Consider the following 22,083-nt stretch of genomic DNA (forward strand, 5'->3'; position numbering starts at 1 on the left):
GCCCTCCCGCTGCCGGAAGTGCCGGTCGCGCTTCCGGCGGCGGCTTGTGGCGGGGGGGGTGTGCTCGGTTCTCGGCGCCGGGACTGCCTCGCGCGCTGCGGGCGGGGGGAGTGGTGAGTGGTTCGAGGCGTCCTGACCGCCGACTCCGACGGGGCAGCGGGGGAGGCTGCCTCTCCAGGCCTGCTCGGCACTGAGGCCGTGGGGGCGGACCCCCGCAGTGTCAGGCCCGGCTCTCGGGCGCGCCCACCGCAGCCTGATTCTGGAGCTCCAAGCATTCCTTGGTTTTAAGTCATGGCGGGTGCGAGGGGGTCCCTGCTCCCGGCGTCCCCCGACAGTCCTCCTCCACACGGGGAGAAGAGAGATGGCAAATGTCAGGGCTCCCTGGACCCCGCGGCGGCCGCCCCCTGGCCCCAGTTCCCTTCCCTCACTCCATGCACTGAGGCGGGCCGACGGCCTGGCATTTTCCGGGTTTATTTCTGGCCGGGACCGCGCCTGGCTGTGGTGGAGTTCTCTCGGGGGCTGTGGGAGGGAAGAAAGGTCGTGCCCACCGGAGACCTAGGGTTCGCGGGCGGCCGGTGGTCCGCGGCGGGGCAGGTGGGTGGAGCCGTCCCTGAGATCTCTGCCTGATTGTCGGCACAGAGGAGTCCTCTGATGCGTCCCTGCCCAGCATGGCCAAGCCAGCAAGCAAAGATTCAGGCTTGAAGGAGAAGTTCAAGATTCTACTGGGACTGGGAACTCCAAGGCCAAATCCCAGGTCGGCAGAGGGCAAACAGACGGAGTTTATCATCACGGCGGAAATCCTGAGAGTGAGTGAGCTGCCTGGGTCTTCTCTGCTAGCTTAGTGGGAGGTGCAGGGAAGGCTGAGTTTGGTCTGTCACCAGGTTCTGTGGGAGATGGGCTGCTGGTGACCGTCTGTGAGGCTGCTGTCCCCAGTACCATGGTGACATATGTGTCTTTTCTCTGGAAATTCAGGAAGTCAGGATCTTGGCGACTTGGTCCACCACACTTGAGTTAGTATTCAGATGTTGATGCAAGAAAACCTATTTTAGACGGCCTAAAGGCCATGGTCTCCACAGGTGATTAGGGTTATGGCCAGGGGTAACTGGTAATGTGTGAGTTCCTGGGAGAAGTAAGGCTTCACTTTTTTGTCTGTGTTGGAATCTCACAGACGTGCCTACTCAGTGCTTTACCCATAAATAATGTTGAATGTTTGCACTTGTCAAGTTTCCCGTTCGGAAACAACCAAAATGCTCGTCAACTGGTGAAGATTTAAACAAAATGTGATGCCTTCATACGACAGAGTAGTGTTTGCCAAAAAGAGGAATGAAGCACTGATAACATGCAACAGCATGGATGAACCTTGAAAACATTATACTAAGTGAAAGAAACCAATCACAAAAGCCTGCATAACATATGATTCCATATATATGAAATGTCCAGAATCAGCAAATCCATAGAGACAAGATAGATTAGCCTTTGCCTGGGCCTGGGGGGAGGAGGGAATGGGGAGTGAAGCTTCTTTTTGAGGTGATGAAAATGTTCTGGAATTAGTGGACCTGGTTGCAAGCACTGTGAATATGGTAAAAACTGGATTATACAGTTTAAAGTCGTTACAGTGGTGAATTTTATCATATGTGAATTTTATTTCAATAAAAAAGTGCAGCTATGGAAAAAAAAAAAGTCTGTTCTTACTCCCCTAAGGTGGACTAGTCAACTCTGGTGATTCTTGGTTTCAGAAGGTTCTGCTGTGGGTCTCCAGCATGGGAAAGGCAGGGCAGTTCCTAGAGTGCTCTGTGATTGGCAGGTAAGGAAACCTGGTGTCTGAGCACTGGCCTTTCCTTCTTTCATCTCTCCAGGAGCTGAGTGTTGAATGTGGCCTCAACAATCGCATCCGGGTGATAGGGCAGATCTGTGAGGTTGCCAAAACGAAGAAATTTGAAGAGGTAGGTGTGTCTCGGTTGGGTGCCTGGAGAGATTCATGTGAGCTGCATTAAAGCCTGATTTGGATCTTTTTAGGAGCAGGGTTGACAGCTGACTTCACTAATGAACTGATATGCACCATTTGAGGGAAATTTAGTCTTCATCTTAGCGATGAGGAAGCTTCTGGAAATGTCCTGAGCATAACCCTGAGAGGCCAGTCACATGTGGAGATGGGGAGCAAGGGGATTAGGCTCTTTTAGCAGATCCAAAAGCAGTTTTGTGGTGGCTTACAGAAACGCACGCTCACTTGTCCTCTCACGTTACAGATTCGCAGGAAGGAAAAATAGGGGAATGTCGGGAGAGCGTGTGGTTTCACAGAGAACAAGCCCAGGCATACCAGTCTCTGTCTTTCTGGGAGAGATGTTTGGGTGGTATTAAGCAGCCTCACAGACGTAGGAGTATTTATTTTGGGCAAATACTTCCAGGCTGTCTCCTGATGTCCTGTGGACAGAGTGGGAAGCTGCCTGCCGTTAGAGTTCCTCAAGGGCTCTGCTCTTGCCTCAACCCACTTTTGTGTGAGTGACACAGGAGGAGACATGGGTCTCATACCTGGCGGGTTCAGATTTGCTCAAGGGGAGAGGGACCACTACGTCCTCTGCAGGTCATCTGAAATGTGCAGGCTGCACATGACCAGGGATAAATGTGAGAATAGGTATCTATGTTCTTAAAGTTATCTGTGTACAATAAGTACGGAAAGGGGAGCCATGTCAGAGCTGCCGTCGAGTGAATAGACAGATAGGCCTAAGAGGCTGGAGTAGTCCACGGGCTCAGTGTCTGTGCTCTTGTGGCTTAGGTTGCATCAATAGGAGTATTGTGAATGGAACAAAGGAAGTAAAACTTGCAGTGTATTCCAGTGTATGACCGAATAATGTTGGTCAGACAACATTGAAAAGACATTTTAGTTCCCCTCTTAAGAGGATTGAGCCCAGGAAAGGGTGAGTGGCCTGGAAACTCTGGCTGGAGGGAGTCAGGGATGGTTAACGTGGAGAAGGGAAGCTGACACAAGAGAGACTGATTCTGGGAGCTGAGGGGAAAGCACCCAGCAGCTCCCTCGTGGGCTGGGTGGACTTAGGAGGCAGATTCCAGAAGCCTGGACAGAGTTCTTTTTTTTAAAGGTTAGCTATTTGAATTTATTTATTTATTTATTTATTTTTGGCTGTGTTGGGTCTTCGTTTCTGTGCGAGGGCTTTCTCTAGTTGCGGCGAGCAGGGGCCACTCTTCATCGCGGTGCGCGGGCCTCTCACTGTCGCGGCCTCTCTTGTTGCGGAGCACAGGCTCCAGACACGCAGGCTCAGTAGTTGTGGCTCACGGGCCTAGTTGCTTCGTGGCATGTGGGATCTTCCCAGACCAGGGCTCGAACCCGTGTCCCCTGCACTGGCAGGCAGATTCTCAGCCACTGCGCCACCAGGGAAGCCCCTGGACAGAGTTCTTAGTGAGTCAAGCCAGGCAGCAGAGGCAGGGTTGGGGTGGGGTACTGAGTGCCCCGAAGCTGGTTTGTTTACACAGGGGAGATCCAGAGCATGGGATTTCTGGGTCAGGCTGCAGGCCCGGGGACCGCTGTGGTACTTCTGGTTCTGAGACTCTTCCAGTGGCTTTTCCCATGGAGCCTGAGCAAGCTCTCAGAGACTCCCTGCTGATCTCTGGGGGCAGCCAGGACGGCCTCCCTGGCCTTCCTGCTTTCCTCCCTCCCCTCAGACTATGGCCTGGTGAGGGTTAAAGGGACCTGTGAGGGTTCAAAGTAGCTTGGAGCTGTTCCCCTTGTCAGGCTCGTGGTCGCTGTGGGCTGTGACAGGTACATGAGGGCTTTAGAGGAGTGAGTTCTAAGTCAAAAGACCACGTTGTTCTGCTCTGTCCTTTGCTCATGGAACTGTCCCTCAAGTTGAGGGGCCAGCACACCAATCCCTGTCCCTTCTTTGCCGGGCAGCACGCGGTGGAAGCACTCTGGAAGGCTGTCTCGGACTTGCTGCAGCCAGAGCGGCCGCCAGAGGCCCGGCACGCGGTGCTGGCTCTGCTGAAGGCCATCGTGCAGGGACAGGTAAGGGTGGCCGCTCTGTGCCTGGGGGGAGCTGGGGCGGGCCACGTGTTGACTGCTCCCGTGGGCCACGCTTGGACTCTCGTCTTTGGCGAGAACACCAGGCACAGGTTTGCTGGTTCCCAGGGGCCTTGCAGCTGGACTGCCCGAGTGGGCGTGCTGGTGTCACCTCTAGTATCTGCGTGACCCTGGGCAGGTCACTGGAGCCCCCTGAGCCTCCACTTCCTCTCCTCTAAAGTGGGGATGCTTGTCATTCCCTTTTTTCTGGGACGTTTTGGGGAGTAAATGAGGCAGTTCACCCAAAATGATGAGAATGGTTCCTCGCACGAGTGAGCTGTTGTTTTCTTGCTCTCACTGACTTCCTGCCCCTCACCGTGGGCTCCTGCCCCTTGGTCACCATGCTCCCGCCATGCTGGAACACCCAGGCCACCTCTCGCCATTCCTGCTTGGAAGGTTTCCTCTCCTCCTGGCCTGTTTCCTCTACGCCTTCACACCCCGCTGCTCAGAGAAGTCCCCACTCTCAGCTTGGTTAGGTGGCTATCATCATTCTGTGAGCATCCCTCGAGGGTGGGTGCATTGGCTCCTGCTGTGTGCCCAGACCTGGGCGCATAGTAGGTGCTCCACACACACACTGGTCAAACGATGACCAGGGCGCCTGATCCCCTACCCAGTTAGTCCCTCACAGCCGCTTCCTCTGGGAGGGAGAAAGGGGCCCAGGGTTGGGAGTCTTGGAGCCCACGGCACTTCTTGGACTTCTCACAGCTGCTTGAGAAACCCAGGGGGATCCTGGCAGGACTGCTGACCCGATGGTTTTGTCTTCAGGGGGACCGCTTGGGCGTTCTCAGGGCCCTCTTCTTTAAGGTCATCAAGGATTACCCCTCTAACGAAGACCTCCACGAGAGACTGGAAGTTTTCAAGGCCCTCACGGACAATGGGAGACACATCACCTACTTGGAAGAAGAGCTGGGTGGGTGCCACGTTGGGTGTGAGGTTTCTCTGGCCTTGGTGATGAAATTTAATCTGGGATGCAGGAAGGCCTGTCGGGCCCAGAGGGAGTGCTGCAGTTCACAGGGGTGGCCTGCAGAGGGCGCTGCAACACACTGGTCTGCTTATCTCTGTGCAACCAGGATCAGCCGACCGAATCTCCCCAGGAGCTTGTTAAAAATGCAGAGTCTGGGCTTTACTCCAGACAGGCTGGCTCTGAATCCCTGGGGAGTGGGGCCTAGATGTGCCTTTTAGGCGGGCAGGAGGTGGTCTGCATTTTGCTGTTGGGAGAGCGTGCTGCTGACCCAGGCCTCAGGCTGGGTCTTATCCAGAGTGCCCTGAGGTTTTTGGGGGGCTGGGGCCGCCTCGCTGCGTCTTCCTCCTTGCCCTTTTCATGCCCGGTCTGGCCTCCTAGCCCTTTCCTTTGGTGGCCATCCTCCCTGTCATCCTTATGGTGTGAGGTTTCCATGAGTCTTGAGATTTCTTGTCACTGCTGTGGGGAGAAGAGGAAGGCAGAGGAAGAAGTAAATCTGACTTGGGCCTTGCTGTTCTGTCAGAAACGGGCCTCAGCTGTTGGTCCACCTCCAGGACAGGTGCTGACAGTGAGGATGTGGTTAACTTTTCTGTCCAAGTTTATGTGTCTAGCAACCAAGCCTTGCTTGTGTCTCCTTTGAGAGATTCTCTGTGGGGATGGGGGCCTCCTAGACACTCGCCCCGTGTTTGCACCCCCAGCATCGGGGTCAGGGCTCTGAGCATCAAATGCACAAACGCTGCCCCTGCCTCAGCTCAGACCCCTTCATGCATCCTGGGAGCTGGTGAATTCCAGAGTCCATGACATGCTGACCTGCTCGGGCTCCAGCTGAGCCTCCATCGGCCCCGTGCTGGCCTGCCTTTCATTCCGTGGGGACCAATGATGCTGTTTCCAGCAGTGAATGGGATGGGGACTCATTTTCCTGGGGAGGAGGTGAGTAGGAAGGACGTTGCTCTCCTCTTTTTCTCCCCTAGCTGAGTTTGTCCTACAGTGGATGGACATCGGCCTGTCCTCAGAATTCCTTCTGGTGCTTGTGAATCTGGTCAAATTCAACAGCTGTTACCTTGATGAATACATCGCATCCATGGTCCAGTAAGAAAAACATGTGATCAGTAACATGCACTGATCACAGTGCTGCTGTCTTATGTCTGCAGTTCAGCTCTGTAGGGTGAATAAAGCTGTTAAAACCATCAAATAAATGGAGATGTTGGAAGTGGCCAAAGCCACCTTCCACATAATGTTTGTAGCAGATGTGTGATATTACTTGATGTTTTGTTTATTGTTACTTGTTATTTGTTCAAAACACTCTGTGAAACCCTGCGGGCAGAGGGTTGGTCTTGGTGCTGTACACTCAGCACTGAGCAGTGGTTGGGTGAGGGGAGCCCTGAGGGAGGATGAGCCACTTTTTTAACTGACTTTGTAGAGGAACCAGGAAGTAAAACGGAGCCACCCAGCCTCTGGGAAGTGTCCTCTCAGCTGACTTTGTGTTTCCTCCCACAGCATGATCTGCCTGCTGTGCGTCCAGACCGTGTCCTCCGTGGACATAGAGGTCAGTAGCTGCCCCCGTCCAGGGACAGTCCCTTTCACCGTCCTTCTGGGCAGGCCGGGTGGCATAGCAACTGAGACCCCAGGCCCTGGGGTCAAGCCTTGTGCTGCCCCTCACTGGCTGTGTGGCCTTGGGCAAGCTGCTTGACCTCTCTGAGCCTCAGGACTCTCTCCTGTAAGTAAGGGCGGTTGGATGACTTCCGTTGTGGGGTTATAGTTCATGATGGGATAACCCACCGTGACTGGGATGTAAAAGTGCCTCCCAGATGCTTGCTCACTCTGTGGTTCCCAGGAAGGCTGCTTTGACAGAGGGGAGGGGCAGTCATTGCTGACCAAAGGATGGTCAGTGGAGGAAGCTGAGGGTGTCACTTCCCTGTGAGCAGGAGGCAGGGCTGGCCTGACTTTCTCCGCCCCACCAGGTCTCTCTGCAGGTGCTGGATGCCGTGGTCTGCTACAACTGCCTGCCGGCCGAGAGCCTCCCCCTGTTCATCGTCACCCTCTGCCGCACCATCAATGTCAAGGAGCTCTGTGAGCCTTGCTGGAAGGTAGGGGTCTAAACTCTCATCCTGCAGAGTTCTTGCCCGGATGAAGTGATAAGCCAGGCTTATGGACAGGACAAGGGCCATCTTGTCCTCAATGAATGGCCATCTTATTCTCAGAGCGGCCAGACAGTGGCCTGTTGAGGGGAAGCCAGTGGCATTTTCCCAGTGGCTGAGCTGAGGTCAGGGTTTTGGTGGCATTTTGAGAACTCGGCTGCCCCTGTTCCGGAGGAGATGGTGGAGAGCCGCTGGACGTGGAGGGCTTCAGAGCGGTGGCCGTGCGAGGCCCCGGGCTCGTGTTTGCCAGTCTAACAACGGTGCATCTTGCTTCCCAGCTGATGCGCAATCTCCTGGGCACCCACCTGGGCCACAGTGCCATCTACCATATGTGCCGCATCATGGAGGACAGGTGAGTGCGGGTGGCCCAGCCGGCGTGGGTGAGGGTGGCTTGGCGGCCGCAGGGCCTCCTCAAGGAGGCTCCCTGTGTGGGCTCTATGCCTCGGCACAGGCTGACGCGGAGCTTCCTGTTCTGGTGGGGAGGCTGCTCCAGAAGTGAGCCCTGATCTAGGGCTCACGTCTTATGCTACTGGTCGCCTGTCCTCTCCTCCTCCTGCCAGTAAAGTCAGAACATGCAAAACTGAGCTCTTGACCTCCCTCCCACACGCGGACCTCCTCCAGTGGGGCTGCCTCACCACCTACTTGTCACGAGGCCCTGCCTCACCTCCCACAGCCAGACTGTCTCAGGTGGTGTTGCTTCTGCTCCTGAGATGGCTCGTCTGTCCACTCCCGGGCCCCACCCCCTCAGCTCTCACCTCCTCACTGCTCTCCTGCACCCGCTCTTGGCCTCCTGAAGTCCATTCCTCCACACAGCAGCCACACATAGTTTTTCCAGCACAGATCTGACTGTGTCACTTTTTGCTTGAAGCCACAATGGCTCCTAGTGCTCTCAGGATAAAAACCAAATGGCAAGGCCTGGATGGTCCAGCCCTGCTCAGCCTGTGAGCTTCTCGTTCCCACCATTGTTGCCTTTCTGCCACCCACCCAGGGCCTTTGCACATACCTTTCATCTTGCTGAAATGTCCTTCCACCTGGGTTGAGTTTCCCTGAGTGTCCTTGACATTGTAGTGTTGCGGTTAGATTCCCTGATCGCCCTGAGCAGGTCTGCTCTCGTATCCCATGGCTTTCCTTCTTAGCTGTAATCTGAGTTGGAACCTTGGTGTTTATTTACATGATCTTTTGGTTCACACCTGTGTCTCCTAGGCTGTCAGCACCATGATGCTGAGGGCTGTTGAGCGAATGCATGAATGAATCACACAGTTGCTGCTGGCCCCCGTGTCCCCTGCCCAGCCCACTTCCCCAGCTTTGCTTCTGCCTCATGAGTGTAGGGACCTCCGGGGAGGCTGCTAGGAGCCTGGGCAGATGCTGGGCTGGGCCCTGCTTATATCCCGTCTTCCCGGGGAACGCTTTCAGAGCCTACATGGAAGACGCCCCACTGCTGAGAGGAGCTGTGTTCTTTGTTGGCATGGCTCTCTGGGGAGCCCACCGGCTCTACTCTCTCAAGAACTCCCCAACATCTGTGTTGCCGTCATTTTATGAGGTAACTTGGCTTCTGTACCGCAGTGAGCTGGCGAGGGCGGGAAAGCTCACCTCATCCCCACCCAGTGGGAACAGGCCTGTCAGACGGGGAGTCTGCTGCAGGGGCAGGAGGTGGGGGGGGGCGCGGGGGGAACGTGTGTAGTCACTTGCTTTGCAAGTAGGTTTGCGATGTAGGGCCTTTGAAGGTTTTATCCTCAAGCAAATACTATATTTTATGAATTTCATCTTCTACAAATTAGCATCAGGACTGCTCAAGATTCCCCCTGGGGATAGTGACATGCTTGCTTTCGACAGTTTCCTTGGTCAAGTGGCAAACTTGCTCTTGCTCTAGAATGAGGCCAGCGATAATAGCTTGTGTTTCCACCATGCCTGGCGGAGTTCGGAGCACTTTGTGTGTTTTCATGTAGCCGTCATGGCACCCTGGTGAGCTGGGGCAATCATACCATCCTCATCTTACCGGACAAGCAGATGAGCTGTGTCATGTCCCAGCTTACACCGTGCCCCTAATGGGGTCCTTCTGGCCACACCCCGTCTCTTGGGCAGTGGAGGGTGTGCTCTCTGCGCATTGCTTGCATCAGGGTAGCTTTCAGGTTCCTCTAGGCCAGGAAGCCAGGGGCACGGAATTTGAAGTGAATGGTCTGGCTACGTCAGGCCCTTTGGAGCCAGTATAGAAAACACACTTCTGGGTTCCTGAGATACTACTTTTGTGGCCCGCGAGATGTGCGTGGGAGTAAGGCATCTCATGCTAGGTTCCAAGGGCGACGTGCTGGGGCTTCCTGTGCGTGAGCGCGAAGGGACTGACACTGCATGCCCCCCGGGCCATGTTCCAGGCCATGACCTGTCCAAACGAGGTGGTGTCCTATGAGATCGTCCTCTCCATAACCAGACTCATCAAGAAGTACCGGAGGGAGCTCCAGGCCGTGACATGGGACATCCTGCTGAACATTGTTGAACGCCTGCTTCAGCAGCTCCAGGTGAGGTGGGCACAGGGAGAACCGAGACGGCCGACCTGTTGGCCAGAGGGCCCCTTCCTGGGGGGCGTGGACCATGGGGGCAGCTCCCCGCCCCTCCAGGGCCCTGCCTCAGAGCTTGCTGGGCCGTGTTCTCTGATGGTTCTTGGGTGGCAACTCGCCGTCCACTGAAGACAGCTGTTTTTCCCAAATCCCCTCTATCGGTTGGAGCAGGACTATGTAATAGGTGAGCAAGGGGGGTGGGGGGCAGTGTCGATCAAGATCGACAGAGTAACACACCAGGTGGCCTCCATGGCCTGCAAGTGGACCCTGAAGACAGTTCCCAAAGTGTCTCGAATGCTGCCCGCAGTTGGTGGAACTTTGGAGGAGGGCGTTGACTGTGGCAGGAAGGAGGACGTGCTGGTGCAGGGGCTGCAGATGAGATGAGGTCACATATAGCATGGGCTAGGGGCTGGGCCTCCTGGGGCACTGGGGTGGGCTCTAGGCGGGCGGCCAGGCCCATGGGAGGAAGGACCAGAACTCAGCAGGGCCTGGGTTCTTGTCCCTCAGGGGTGGCTGCTGGGCCAGACCATTGTCACGACCAGCTGGTCAGGCAGTGCTTCATCTTGGAGTGATGGTCTGGGAGGCCACACCCCTGGGGCCTCCAGAACATGCGAGAGCCTGAGGGAGGCGTGAACACACTGGTAGTGGAGGCCCGCCTTGTGGGCACAGCCAGGACCCCTTGGGCCCCACCGTTCCCCAATGGGCAGGAATAGCACTCGTGCCCCCTGCCCAGTGGGAGGACCTGAGGGGGTGTCTGGATTCAGCTCATTTGAGCTGAGGACTCTGATGCCGAGTCCTTGAAGGGAGCTGAGATCCCTCCTGTGTAACCGTGCCTTCGTGTTGCAGAGCCTAGACAGCCCAGAACTCAGAGCCATCGTCCATGACCTGCTGACCACGGTGGAAGAGCTGTGTGATCAAAATGAGTTCCACGGCTCACAGGAGAGATACTTTGAGCTCGTTGAGAGATGTGCAGACCAGAGGCCTGTAAGACCACCTCTCTCTCCAACACAGTGGGGCCTTTGGTGCTCGGACAAGAGGGTGGTTTAGGTCAGGCTTCTGGGGGAGGGGAGGGGCTGCTCAGCTCCCGGAGGTCTGGCTGTGTGGGTCTGGAGGCAAGTTTTCCGTGAGTTTGAAGTAAAAACCCTGGCAGGCTTCTGCTCCCCTGGGATTTGTGCTCCAGCAGGGAAGTCTGCTGGGCCGTCAGGAGGCTGAATGAGTGTGGGTCTGTGAGAGCACATCACAGCCTAAGCATCCATTTCCTCTCACCTGCACGGAGGGAGGGGCCAGTTGTCTTCATGCTCAGCATATCTGCTCCCCGAAAGGCAGGCAGTCCTGGTGCCAGAAGGGCTCAGCCTGATGCAAGGCTGTTATGTGGGTTTTATTTTTTATTTCTTTATTTTGGCTGCATTGGATCTTCGTTGCTGCGCACGGGCTTTCTCTAGTTGCGGCGAGCGGGGGCTGCTCTTCGTCGTGGCGCGCGGGCTTCTCACTGTGGTGGCTTCTCTTGTTGCAGAGCATGGGCTCTAGGCGTGTGGGCTTCAGTAGTTGCAGCAAGTGGGCTCAGTAGTTGTGGTGCGCAGGCTCTAGAGCGTAGGCTCAGTAGTTGTGGCACACGGGTTTAGTTGCTCCACGGCATGTGGGATCTTCCTGGACCAGGGCTCGAACCCATGTCCCCTGCATTGGCAGGCGGATTCTTAACCACTGTGCCACCAGGGAAGTCTGTTATGTGCGTTTTAAATGAATCTTCACTGCTGCCAGCAGGGCCTTTATCATGTGGGCTCCCTACCTGGGCCTCGGGGTGGCTGGTCTCTTGGGCCAGCAGCATGGGGCTGTATTTATCAAAAAACCTCTGGAAGGGCAGAGCGGCTCGTTCACTCCAGGTCTTTCTTCTTTTGGCAGGAATCCTCCCTCTTAAACTTAATAACCTACAGGGCTCAGTCAATCCATCCAGCAAAGGATGGCTGGATTCACAACCTGCAGTTACTGATGGAGAGATTTTTCAGGTAGGCAGCCTCTGGAGGCCCGCCTGACCCTGTGTCTGCACTGCAGGCAGGACACTGAGAGTTAGCACTTTCCTCTCCGATTCTTGAAAGTGACAGTTCTCACTGAGCAGGAGAGGGTTTGTCTTCCAGAGGACAGAGTCCTCTGAGGCCTCTGTGCTTACTCCCTCCTGTGGAGTGGTCATCTAGAAAGAGGCCATCTCTGAGGGCCGGGTTCTCTGCCTCTTTACCCCATTCTTGGTCTGGATGTTGCCGAGCTGGGCCCCACGCGGGGAGGATCCGGAGTCAGTCTCGCCTGACATGGAGGCGGGTGGGTCTGGGGGCTGGGTCCCCAGGGAAGCCATTGGAGGTTGGGCTGCTCGGGCTGGCGGAGGGTGAGGCCGGTGGCTGGTGCACCCGCCCGGCCCCAGCAGGTGTGCCCCTGCCCCCAGGAACGAATTGCGCAGCGCTGTGCGTATCAAGGTGCTGGACGTCCTGTCCTTCGTGCTGCTCATCAACAGGCAGTTCTATGAGGTGTGTATCCATGCCGGCGTGGGAGCCCTGGGGCAGCAGGTGCGAGGGCGGCCTCCACAAGCCATGCAGGGCGATGCTCGCCCGAGAGGCAGCGTGTGGCCCTTTCTGGGCACCGCACGCCTCCTGGGGTCGGCCTGGGACCTGGGGTCTGCCAGCGCCTCTCTGTGGCAAGCTTTGTTTCCTCGTTCATCCCCCCCTCCCTCCCTCCCTCCCCCCGTCCCTTGGTGCCTTCTGCCAGGCCTGTGGCTGAGCAGACAGGAGGGCATAGTCCCTGCCCTCAGGAAAACAGTCTTGCGTGCGGACATTTTCTTTTCATTTTTGTAATCACACTCATCCTCCGGGCTCTGGGCTGATCACCAGATGCCAGGGTGGTGCCAGCCCCTACCAACCTCTCTACCGCATTTCTTCCCCTCCAGTCCATCCTTCAGTAGGTTTGCAGCCAGGGCCTGTCCTTCTTTCAGAAACGGCAGTGGCCCCTGCCCACTGGGCTCTCTTCTCCGGGAGATGCGCTCGGGCTCTGCATCTCCCCTCGCTTCCCAGCACCTTCCTCACTGCTGCCTCGCTGGAATGCCTGGTGTCCCTAGGACCTGCCCACCCCTCCTACCCTCTCAGCCTTCCCTTTCCCTGCATCTCTGTCCCTTGGAATTCACTCTTTTTCAGAGTCCAGCTCAGTGCTGCCTCTTTTAGGAAGCCCTCTGGGTTCTTGAGTCCCTCGTGTTGGAGTCGCTCTCGTCCTGCTCTCTGCTCCTGTAGCGCTTTGTACCTGCTTCCGTGAAAGCGCTCGTCCTGCTGCCCCGTTATAGTGGGCTCTGTGATGTCGGGGACGAGGTCTCTCTATCCCCAGGACACACACGCAGAGAGCCCTCCACATGAGATCCTTCTTAATTGTGATGTTGAATGACAGAGAGGGAGCGGGGACATTCACTGCTGCATCACGTCTGAGGCTGAGCCCGTGGGCCATGCCCCGGCTGGGCCAACGTGTAGTCGTCATCATTCTCCTGAGCCGAGGGGACACACAGAGTGCCCTGAAAGGGGCCTGGGCCTCTCAGGCACTCGCACACCCCGCCGCGGTTGTCCCAAGTCTTTAACGACGTGTTAGGTGAGTTTTGGCCGTGGCCAGTGGCTCACCTGGCTTCTCTTGTGCTTGGTGCAGGAGGAGCTGATCAACTCAGTGGTCATCTCACAGCTCTCCCATGTCCCGGAGGATAAAGACCACCAAGTCCGAAAGCTGGCCACCCAGTTGCTGGTAGATCTGGCTGAAGGCTGCCACACCCACCACTTTAATAGCCTGCTGGACATCATTGAGAAAGTGAGAGCAGCTCGGGCCTAGGGCTTGGGGCACCTGGGCTGCCATTGGGAGCCCTCTCTGTGGCAGAGCCCAGCGGACAGCAATGTTCTTTGGACCCGCTCTCTCCGTTCTCTGCAGGGAGACTGCCTGGGTCTCTCCGAGATGGGGTTCCCTCCTAGCAGAGATGTGGCGGTGTTGGGAGGTCTGGCCGGGCCTGCTGCTGCTTGGCGCTGTCCTGCTGCCGTGCTGCCCAGGGGTCCTGGGACATGGCTCTGTGGCTTTGGGGGAGACTGGCTGGGGGTGCGGTTTGGACACATTGTCCTTCTGCACAGGCAGCATCCTTTTAATTTCAAAATGCATCGCAGTTTCTGAACCATGCCTTGGATGAGGGGAGTGCATCTTTCCTCTTGAGAAATAAAGGAGAAAGTATTTTTTGGTAGAAAATATCAGATCTGATGGTTGCTGCCTCAGGGAGCCCAGAGTTGGGAATTTAAATAGAGATCTTCTCTCTGTAGGTGATTGCCCGCTCCCTCTCTCCACCCGCTGAGCTGGAGGAAAGGGATGTGGTGGTGTACTCGGCCTCCTTGGAGGATGTGAAGACTGCAGTCCTGGGACTCCTGGTCATCCTTCAGGTGGGCCTCTGCATCTCATTGGAGTGCTGCTCTTTAGGGACACATCCCCGAGGAGACCTGGGCACTCCCTGGGGTCGCAGAGGGCAGTCCGGGTGTGATCCCAACTCCTCGTTACAGTGAGCGGACCAGGTCAGAGCCCTGACCAGGTCAGGGAAGGGTGGACAAGGCCCAGCCAGAGCCAGTCTGCGGGAAACACTCCCGAGCCAGTGCCAGAACCACCCCCTCAGGTCTCCCCACAGCCACTGAGGTGGGAAGGGCTGGTGTCCATTCTGGCCCCACAGTTATTTGGTCTTTTTTTAATAGCTTTTTTGAGGTGTAACTTACATACCATACAATTCATCCATTTAGAGTATATGATTCAGTGGTTTTTGTTGTATTCATGGAGTCGTGCAGCCATCATTAGGGACATTTACCCCAAAGCAGCTCCATACCCATTAGCGGTCACTCCTTATTCTCCCCTCAGCACCTCCAGCCCTTGGCAATCACTAATTCACTTTCAGTCTCTGTGAATTTGCTTATTTTGGGCATTTCATAGACATGGAATCACACAATATGTGACCTCATGTGTCTGGCATCTTTCATTGAGCGTAATGTCTTCAAGGTTCATCCATGTTGTAGCATGTGTCGGTACTTCATTTCTTTATATGGCTCAGTAATAGTTTATTGTACGGATAGACCATATTTTGCTTATCTATTCATCAGTTGATGGACACTTGGGTCACTTCCACTTTTTGGCTGTTGTGAATCATGCTACAGTGAACCCTCACACAAGTTTCTATGTGGACATGTGTTTCATTTCTCTAGGGGATCCACCTAGGAGTGGAATTGCTGAGTCAGCTGGTAACTCTGCTTAATCGTTTGAGGAACAGCCAGGCTGTTTTCCACAGGGCCTGCTCCATTTTACATTCCCAGCATCAGTGGATGAGGCTTCCATTCTCTCCACATCCTCACTCACACTCCTTATTCTCTTTTTTTTTGTTTATCACCACCCTAATGGGTATGAAATGAAATCTCATTGTGGTTTTGATTCGCATTTTCCTAATGACGTTGAGCATCTTTCCATGTGCTGATGGGTCGTTTGTGTATCTTCTTCGGAGAAATATCTGTTCAGATCCTTTGCCCATTTTTAAACTGGGTTATTTGTCTTTCTCGAGTTGTAAGCGTTCTTTCCATACCCTGGATACAAGTCCTTCATTAGTTAGACAATTTGCACACGTTCTCTGTTCCCAGTCATTCTCGCCACGTCGTGCTCGCTCTCCTGCATGGTGGCTGTCCTCACATGCTCCCGGGCACCGCCTGGCTCCTGAGGCTTGCTGGAGCTGTGGACTTGTCCCTTTACGTGCCCAGCAGGGCAGCGATCAGGCTCTTCCACTGGCTTGCAAAGCATTGTGGTGTTATCTATACTTAAGGTCACCTGCCAGTATCAGTATTGTGAAAAATGTAATATTTGAATCAATTGGTTCATAAACTACTTTGTAAAATGTTGATGGCAGAACAGTTTCTGTCGTGTTTATACATGATGGACTTTTATTATCTGGTGTGGAAGTTTAAAGTTTGATAAAAAGTGGACGGCACCTCCTTGGTGTCTTGTCCATAGCAGCCCCATGCTCCCTGTGCCCTGACTTGAGGGGTTGTGGGGAGCCCTGTGGCCCGGATAAACCCAGAAGCCTATACGGAGAATGAAGAAGAGATGGTCTATTGCCCTCACTTGGAAATCGAGCCCTGGAGACCTGGGGCTGCAGAATCGAGCTGTTTCCTACTTGAGCAAAGTCCTGGGCCAGCCTGTTTTCATTTTTCTTTTTTTTTTTTTTTTAATAGTAATCTTTTATTTATTTATTTATTTATTTATTTTATTTTTGGCTGTGTCGGGTCTTCGTTTCTGTGCGAGGGCTTTCTCCAGTTGCGGCAAGCAGGGGCCACTCTTCATCGCGGTGCGCGGGCCTCTCACTATCGCGGCCTCTCTTGTTGCGGAGCACAGGCTCCAGACGCGCAGGCTCAGTAGTTGTGCCTCACGGGCCTAGTTGCTCCGCGGCATGTGGGATCTTCCCAGACCAGGGCTCAAACCCGTGTCCCCTGCATTAGCAGGCAGATTTTCAACCACTGCGCCACCAGGGAAGCCCCCATTTTTCTTTTTTTGTAATTAAAAAGTAATATATACGTCCAGTTAAAACACGCGAACGGCATAAACGTAGCAAAAAGTTCGGTTCCCTCCTTTCTTCCCACCAAAATGGGCAGGCAGAGCAGTGGCTGCCCGAGTCCATGGGTGTCCTTCCTGAGATGCTTGTGCTTTGTCAAGCATGGTGTCCAACTCCCTCCCCTCTCCCTGTGTGTGTTTTTTGGTTTTTGTGGAAGGCAGGGATAATGCTTTTATGTTGTTTTTTTTTAATTAATTAATTTTTTTGGGCTGCATCAGCTCTTTGTTGCGGTGCGCAGGCTTCTCTCTAGTTGCGGCACGTGGGCTTCTCTCTAGTTGTGACACGGGGGTTCCAGAGTGCGTGGGCTCTGCAGTTTGCGGCACACAGGCTCTCTGGTTGAGGCGCACGAGCTCAGTCGTTGTGGCACATGGGCTTAGCTGCCCCGCAGCATGTGGGATCTTAGTTTCCCGAGCAGGGATTGAACCAGCGTCCTCTGCATTTACCACTGGACCACCAGGGAAGTCCCTATTATTGTTTTTGAACCAAAGAGACACCACTGTGTTAATCATTTTTTTCTTTAAAAAGAATATCAATAAAAAAATAAGTAAAATAAAATTCAAAAATTCAAAATAAATAAATAAGTAAATAAAAAGAACAGCAGTGATACTTTTTTTTTGTTTTTTGTTTTTTGTTTTAATTAATTAATTTATTTTTAGCTGCATTGGGTCTTCGTTGCTGTGCACAGGCTTTCTCTCTAGTTGCGGTGAGCGGGGGCCACTCTTCCCTGTGGCGCGCGGGCCTCTCATTGCAGTGGCTTCTCTTGTTGCAGCGCACGTGCCCTAGGTATGTGGGCTTCAGTAGCTGTGGTGTGAGGGCTCTAGAGCTCAGGCTCAGCAGTTGTGGCACACGGGCTTAGTTGCTCCGTGGCATGTGGGACCCTCCCAGACCAGGGCTCGAACCCGTGTCCCCTGCATTGGCAGGTGGATTCTTAACCACTGTGCCACCAGGGAAGCCCAGTGATACGTTTCTGAAGCAGTGCTCTCCTCCAAGGCTCAGGGTACCACAAAGGGGACCCTTGGCTGTAGCTGGGTCCCTTGGGTCCCTCCTGCCCCCAAAACCAGGTTGCTGGCAGCACCACGAACTCTCACACCTGGCCTCCCCTAGCCTCGCTTGTCAGGGAGGTGCTCTTGACCTTGCAGAGGTGGGGGAGACGGACTCACTGTGGGGTTAATAACAGCCCCAGCAGCTAGGGGAATAACCCCCTTTATAACCCGTCATGAAGCACACCTCCCGCCTTGCTCTGCCCCTGGTTTCTCCCACTTTGCCTCGTGGCGTCGAGAAGGTGCTCTGTTGGTGCACGTGGATCCTGTCATGTGTTGCTGTGTTGTGCGCCATTGGGCAGGTTTCTCTGATTCATTAACTGATTGCCTGTTGATAACACAGATACGTGGCTGTTTCTGGTTTTTTGCCCTCACCAAGGGTGGGCACATGTGGGCGTACCCATGGGGTGAAGCCCCGAAGCGGAGTTGGTGGCTTGAAGTGTTTGTACATTTTAAAGAATGGTGGGTGCGGCCAGTTACCTCCAAAGTGATTGCTTGGCCTCTCCCCCCGGGCATCAAGGTGCTGACTCCCTGGCTGCAGTTTGGCCTCCTGCCCTTGCAGTGACCAGCACGCTCTCTCTGCAGACCAAGCTGTACGCCCTGCCTGCCAGCCACGCCACACGTGTGTACGAGAAGCTTGTCAGCCATATCCAGCTCCACTACAAGCACACCTACACCCTGCCCATTGCCAGCAGCATCCGGCTGCAGGTATGTTCCCTGGGGCACCCAGCAGCTGCATCCGGCCTGGCGAACGCAGTGGCTGCAGGCTGGAGAGGTGGCAGGGGGCCTGGGAGGGGTCTTCAGCAGACTGTTCCCTCCTTAGCACCAGCTGTGGCTGCGTCCTCCCCAGGACCTGCTGCTTTTTCCTTTGCCTGTGGTCTGCATGCCTCTCAGTCACATGGCGGCCTGAGATGGGGGCAGAGAAAGGGAATTGCTCTGGAGCCCCAGACCCCTGGTGCCGCGGAGTCTGTTAGTGACTGGCAGCGGGGGTGCAGGGCAGGGCATACTGGTTTGAGCTTCCACCATGGGAGCTGGCACCAGGATGAGCAGAGGGCGCTGGGATGGAAGCCCCGGTCCCTTTCAGAGCGTCCGCCCAATGGGGCAGCCCCCTGTCGTTTGGGGAGCCCAGTTAAATGACCCACCAATAGCTGGGGGAAGCGACAGTGTCCTGAGCAGAGCTCTGCTGTCTATACCGGGGCTGTGCGATGATGCCTGGGCAGGTGCAATATGTCCACTCCCCCTGTTACCCCAGGTGTGAGAGGCTGCCGTGTTGCCCAGCTTTTGTGGGAATGTCACAGCCTCCATGGGCTCTGAGGGAGGAGGCTGTGAGTGCCCGCGCCTCTCCGCCAGCACCACCGTCTGCGGTGAAGTCAGGGCATTGTTGCTGTTAGCGCGGCAGCCTTTCCCGAGAGCTGCGCAGGTCTGCGTGGCCGGGTGGCGGCGTTCTCTCTGTTGGACCATGCCTCCCGCTCTCCGCAGGCTTTCGACTTCCTCCTGCAGCTGCGGGCCGACTCGCTGCACCGCCTGGGCCTGCCCAGCAAGGACGGGCTTGTGAAGTTCAGCCCCTACTGCGTCTGTGACTACATGTACGGTCCTGGGTCCTGGGGCGGGCGGGGGGTGGGGAGCTCGCTGCCCTCTGCCCTGGGGTGGTCCTGTGTCTGAGGGAAGGTCCCGGAGGCATCCTGAGCACAGCCTTGGGTTGGGGCTTGGGGCCTGCATCCGTCCTTAGCCTTGTGGAGCGGGAGCTCCAGCCTTAGTGCCTCTCCCACTTGCTTCCACAGGGAGCTGGAGAGGGGCTCTGAGAAGAAGGCTGGTGGCCCCCTGTCACCTCCCACTGGGCCCCCTGGCCCGGCACCTGCAGGCCCCGCCGTGCGGCTCGGCTCGCTGCCCTACTCCCTGCTCTTCCGTGTCCTGCTGCAGTGTTTGAAGCAGGTGAGACGGTCAGACCCTCTGGCTGCATTAGGTCAGACCAAGCAGTGATTGGTGCTGCCCGGGGGCCACAGTTCTTCTCCTGCATTGGCAACCTTGGGAGGTTCGCTGCCTGTTTCTAGGTTGGCTTCCTCGAGGCCTCACAACGTTTCCGTAGCCGTGTGTTGAGCGCCTGCTGTGTGTGGTGCATCACCGGAAGCTGGGTGTGGAGCCGAGGAGATGTTCCTGCCTCCGGGAGGTGGTTTTGGTACAAGTGTGAGGTGTATTGACAAATAACTGGATTGTAGGATGGGGTGTGCCTTGGGAGGAGGCACCAACAGGCTGTGCGGGACCGAAGCGGGGGGTTGCCATCACATCTGGTTGGGGGCATGGGGAGGGGCAGGTGAGGGCAGTCTTGAAAGGGGGGGAAGATTCCAGCGGCAGGAGTAAGCAAAGCCTGGAAGTAGGGGAGGTAAGTTCCCTGTGGTGGGAGGTGGAGGAGCTTGGGCCTGTTCCCCAGTGGGGCAACGAGGCAGGAGGGTTGGTCAGCAGTGCGCCGCAGGCGGGGCTGGGCAGCCCGGAATAGGCTGGGGGGCGCTCCCGGGGGCCACGGGTGGGGAAGCAGAGCTGGATGGAGAGGCGGTAGCAGGTTCCCCAGGGGTACCGGGGTTTGGCATTAAAGGGGTTTGTCGGAGATTTCCTGTGAGAGTCTCAAGGTCTCCGTGTCACAGGTGGGATCTGGGGAAAGGCTTTTAGGACTCCTGGCCATTGGTGTAGTTTATGGGCAGTGGTCGCCCCAGTGGAGATTGGGAGGGCTCACCAGGGAAGGTCCGTGCAGGCCACAACCCTGTCCTCAATGCTGTGGCTCTGGGTCAACTTTGGTCCTGTGGCAGGTATCTGGGCTCATGGATCGTTGAGGAATACTTGCTTCTCTTTAAGCTAGTACAGTAGCTTCTTTCCAGATCCATCTTCATTGTGATCTGGGCGGGCATCGTCAGAGCCCCTTGGGTCCAGTGCCCTTGGTAGGCCATCCTCGGATCACCGTTGGGCAGGTGGGGAAGATGGAGCTGGCGTGCAGAAGTTCCAGGTCCTGCTGAGAGGAGAGGGGCGGTGCTGCGCTGGGCCTCCTGCCCTGCCTGGTGTTTGGAGGCAGCGGCCGCTGTCCAGGGCTGACTTTCTCTGAGCAGCATCTGCTCCCCGAGCTGCAGGGACTGAGGGCCCAGGCTTGTGTGGAGAGCAGGAGAACAGGTCTGAGGCCTTGCTGCTGCCCAGACCAAGCTTCCAACCCTGAGACCCCGTCTTTCCTGTTCCTGCAGGAGACTGACTGGAAGGTGCTGAAGCTGGTGCTCAGCAAGCTGCCCGAGTCGCTGCGCTACAAGGTCCTCATCTTCACCTCCCCGTGTAGTGTTGACCAGCTATCTGCCGCCCTCTGCTCCATGGTGCGCCTTCTGCTTTGGACCTTTCCTGCGTCGTGCACGGCGGGTCCGCGGCCTGTGTGGTGGGTGGGGCCACAGCATAGTTCCTCAGCTCTGAAAGACTGAGGCCTGGGAGGCAAACTTGTTTCCCTCAGAGGCTCGGACACCGGCTGGAGTGCAGATGGTGCCTCTGGGAGCCTGTCCTCCCATCCCAACTCTCAGGCAGAGGATTGGGGGCCTCAGTGAAAGGCTCGAGTTTGCAGAACTGAGCAGGGTCTTAACTCCTTCCCCCCTCCTCCTCCCCAGGGTCTGTCTCCCTGGCGGATCAGTGGGCAGCCTCCCACTTCTCTGAGAAGGCAGACTGCTGGCTAGAACAGGAAGTAGGAAGGTCCTTGGGCTTTGACCCCTTCTCCCGCTGGGCCTTCATTCTCAGGGGCCACCCGTGCCCCCTGGCCACCCAGCTTGACCCAGCTGCCGGGCAGGGCTTCACATCTGGTCCTTGGCTGTTAGCTTTCAGGTCCCAAGACCCTCGAGCGGCTCCGAAGCACCCCAGAAGGGTTCTCCAGAACCGACCTGCATCTCGCTGTGGTTCCTGTGCTGACAGCGTTAATTTCTTACCATAACTATTTGGACAAAACCAGACAGGTACCAGATGGGAGAGGGATGGTTGAACTTTGAAAGCCTGGTCCCCAGGATGCTTGCTTCAGCCAAAGGGGCCCAGCGTTTTCCTCCTAACGGGTGGCTATTGGGCCAGGGCGAGGGCAGCTGGCTCTGCTTCCCTATGTGGCCAGTGCACCCCTGCCAGCTGGCCCAGCCTAGAACCGTGGATGTTTGAACTCGCTGGTGCTCCTGAGTTCTCTCAGGGAGGAGTGGGCTTAATGAAGTGCTTGAATATCCCCCCTCCACACATATGCAGTGCCATTTTCTTTCTAAGAGCATTGCCTGGCTTGTCCTTGCTACAGCTTTAGGATAGGTGCTGAGCCGCTTGGTGGCGCTGAGCCTGTTTTGAGAGGCAGAGCAGCCGGGCAGAGGGCCCCCCCCTCCGCCTACCTCCAACTCTGTCATCAGGTGCAAAAAGCACACGCAGTAATGCCTGTTTTCTTAATTCTGCACTGCTGGGTGGGAGGTCTGCAATGAGCCATCACCTTTACTTTCTCTTTAAATTCCTGATACTTTTCTTTGTCACTCTGCCCTCATCAATCAGGGAACAGAAGTCTTAGGGAGGTCAGGTAGCCCACTCAAGGTCACAGCAAGGCGAGAGGCCTAAACTCAGACTCAGTCCTGTTTGGGCGGTGAGCCCATGCTGTTGATCAAAGTGCTGTTGGAAACTCACACTCGACTTGCCATCCCCCACCTCACTGCCCACCCCGAC

General features: G+C 55.9%; 1 protein-coding gene across 8 annotated transcripts in view; it reads left to right on the forward strand.

The window, feature by feature from the left end:
- Positions 1-8: 8 nt before the first annotated feature.
- Positions 9-22,083, forward strand: part of TSC2 (TSC complex subunit 2) — a 38,153-nt gene continuing 16,078 nt past the window's right edge. For all 8 annotated transcript variants that reach the window (XM_082360383.1, XM_082360385.1, XM_082360384.1 and 5 more), the window contains exons 1-21: positions 9-113; positions 640-806; positions 1,857-1,943; positions 3,905-4,015; positions 4,835-4,979; positions 6,002-6,119; positions 6,528-6,576; positions 6,992-7,117; positions 7,447-7,520; positions 8,582-8,708; positions 9,538-9,681; positions 10,567-10,704; positions 11,620-11,723; positions 12,152-12,233; positions 13,387-13,542; positions 14,037-14,153; positions 17,974-18,096; positions 18,868-18,974; positions 19,170-19,320; positions 20,613-20,735; positions 21,222-21,356. In XM_082360383.1, coding sequence (XP_082216509.1) covers positions 669-806; positions 1,857-1,943; positions 3,905-4,015; positions 4,835-4,979; positions 6,002-6,119; positions 6,528-6,576; positions 6,992-7,117; positions 7,447-7,520; positions 8,582-8,708; positions 9,538-9,681; positions 10,567-10,704; positions 11,620-11,723; positions 12,152-12,233; positions 13,387-13,542; positions 14,037-14,153; positions 17,974-18,096; positions 18,868-18,974; positions 19,170-19,320; positions 20,613-20,735; positions 21,222-21,356 — 2,355 coding nt within the window. In that variant the 5' untranslated portion in view covers positions 9-113; positions 640-668. The remainder of the gene's footprint in view (positions 114-639; positions 807-1,856; positions 1,944-3,904; positions 4,016-4,834; positions 4,980-6,001; positions 6,120-6,527; positions 6,577-6,991; positions 7,118-7,446; positions 7,521-8,581; positions 8,709-9,537; positions 9,682-10,566; positions 10,705-11,619; positions 11,724-12,151; positions 12,234-13,386; positions 13,543-14,036; positions 14,154-17,973; positions 18,097-18,867; positions 18,975-19,169; positions 19,321-20,612; positions 20,736-21,221; positions 21,357-22,083) is intronic.

The sequence above is a fragment of the Balaenoptera borealis genome (assembly GCF_965194805.1).
Source record: "Balaenoptera borealis genome assembly, chromosome: 16".
Classification (NCBI taxonomy): Eukaryota; Metazoa; Chordata; class Mammalia; order Artiodactyla; family Balaenopteridae; genus Balaenoptera; species Balaenoptera borealis.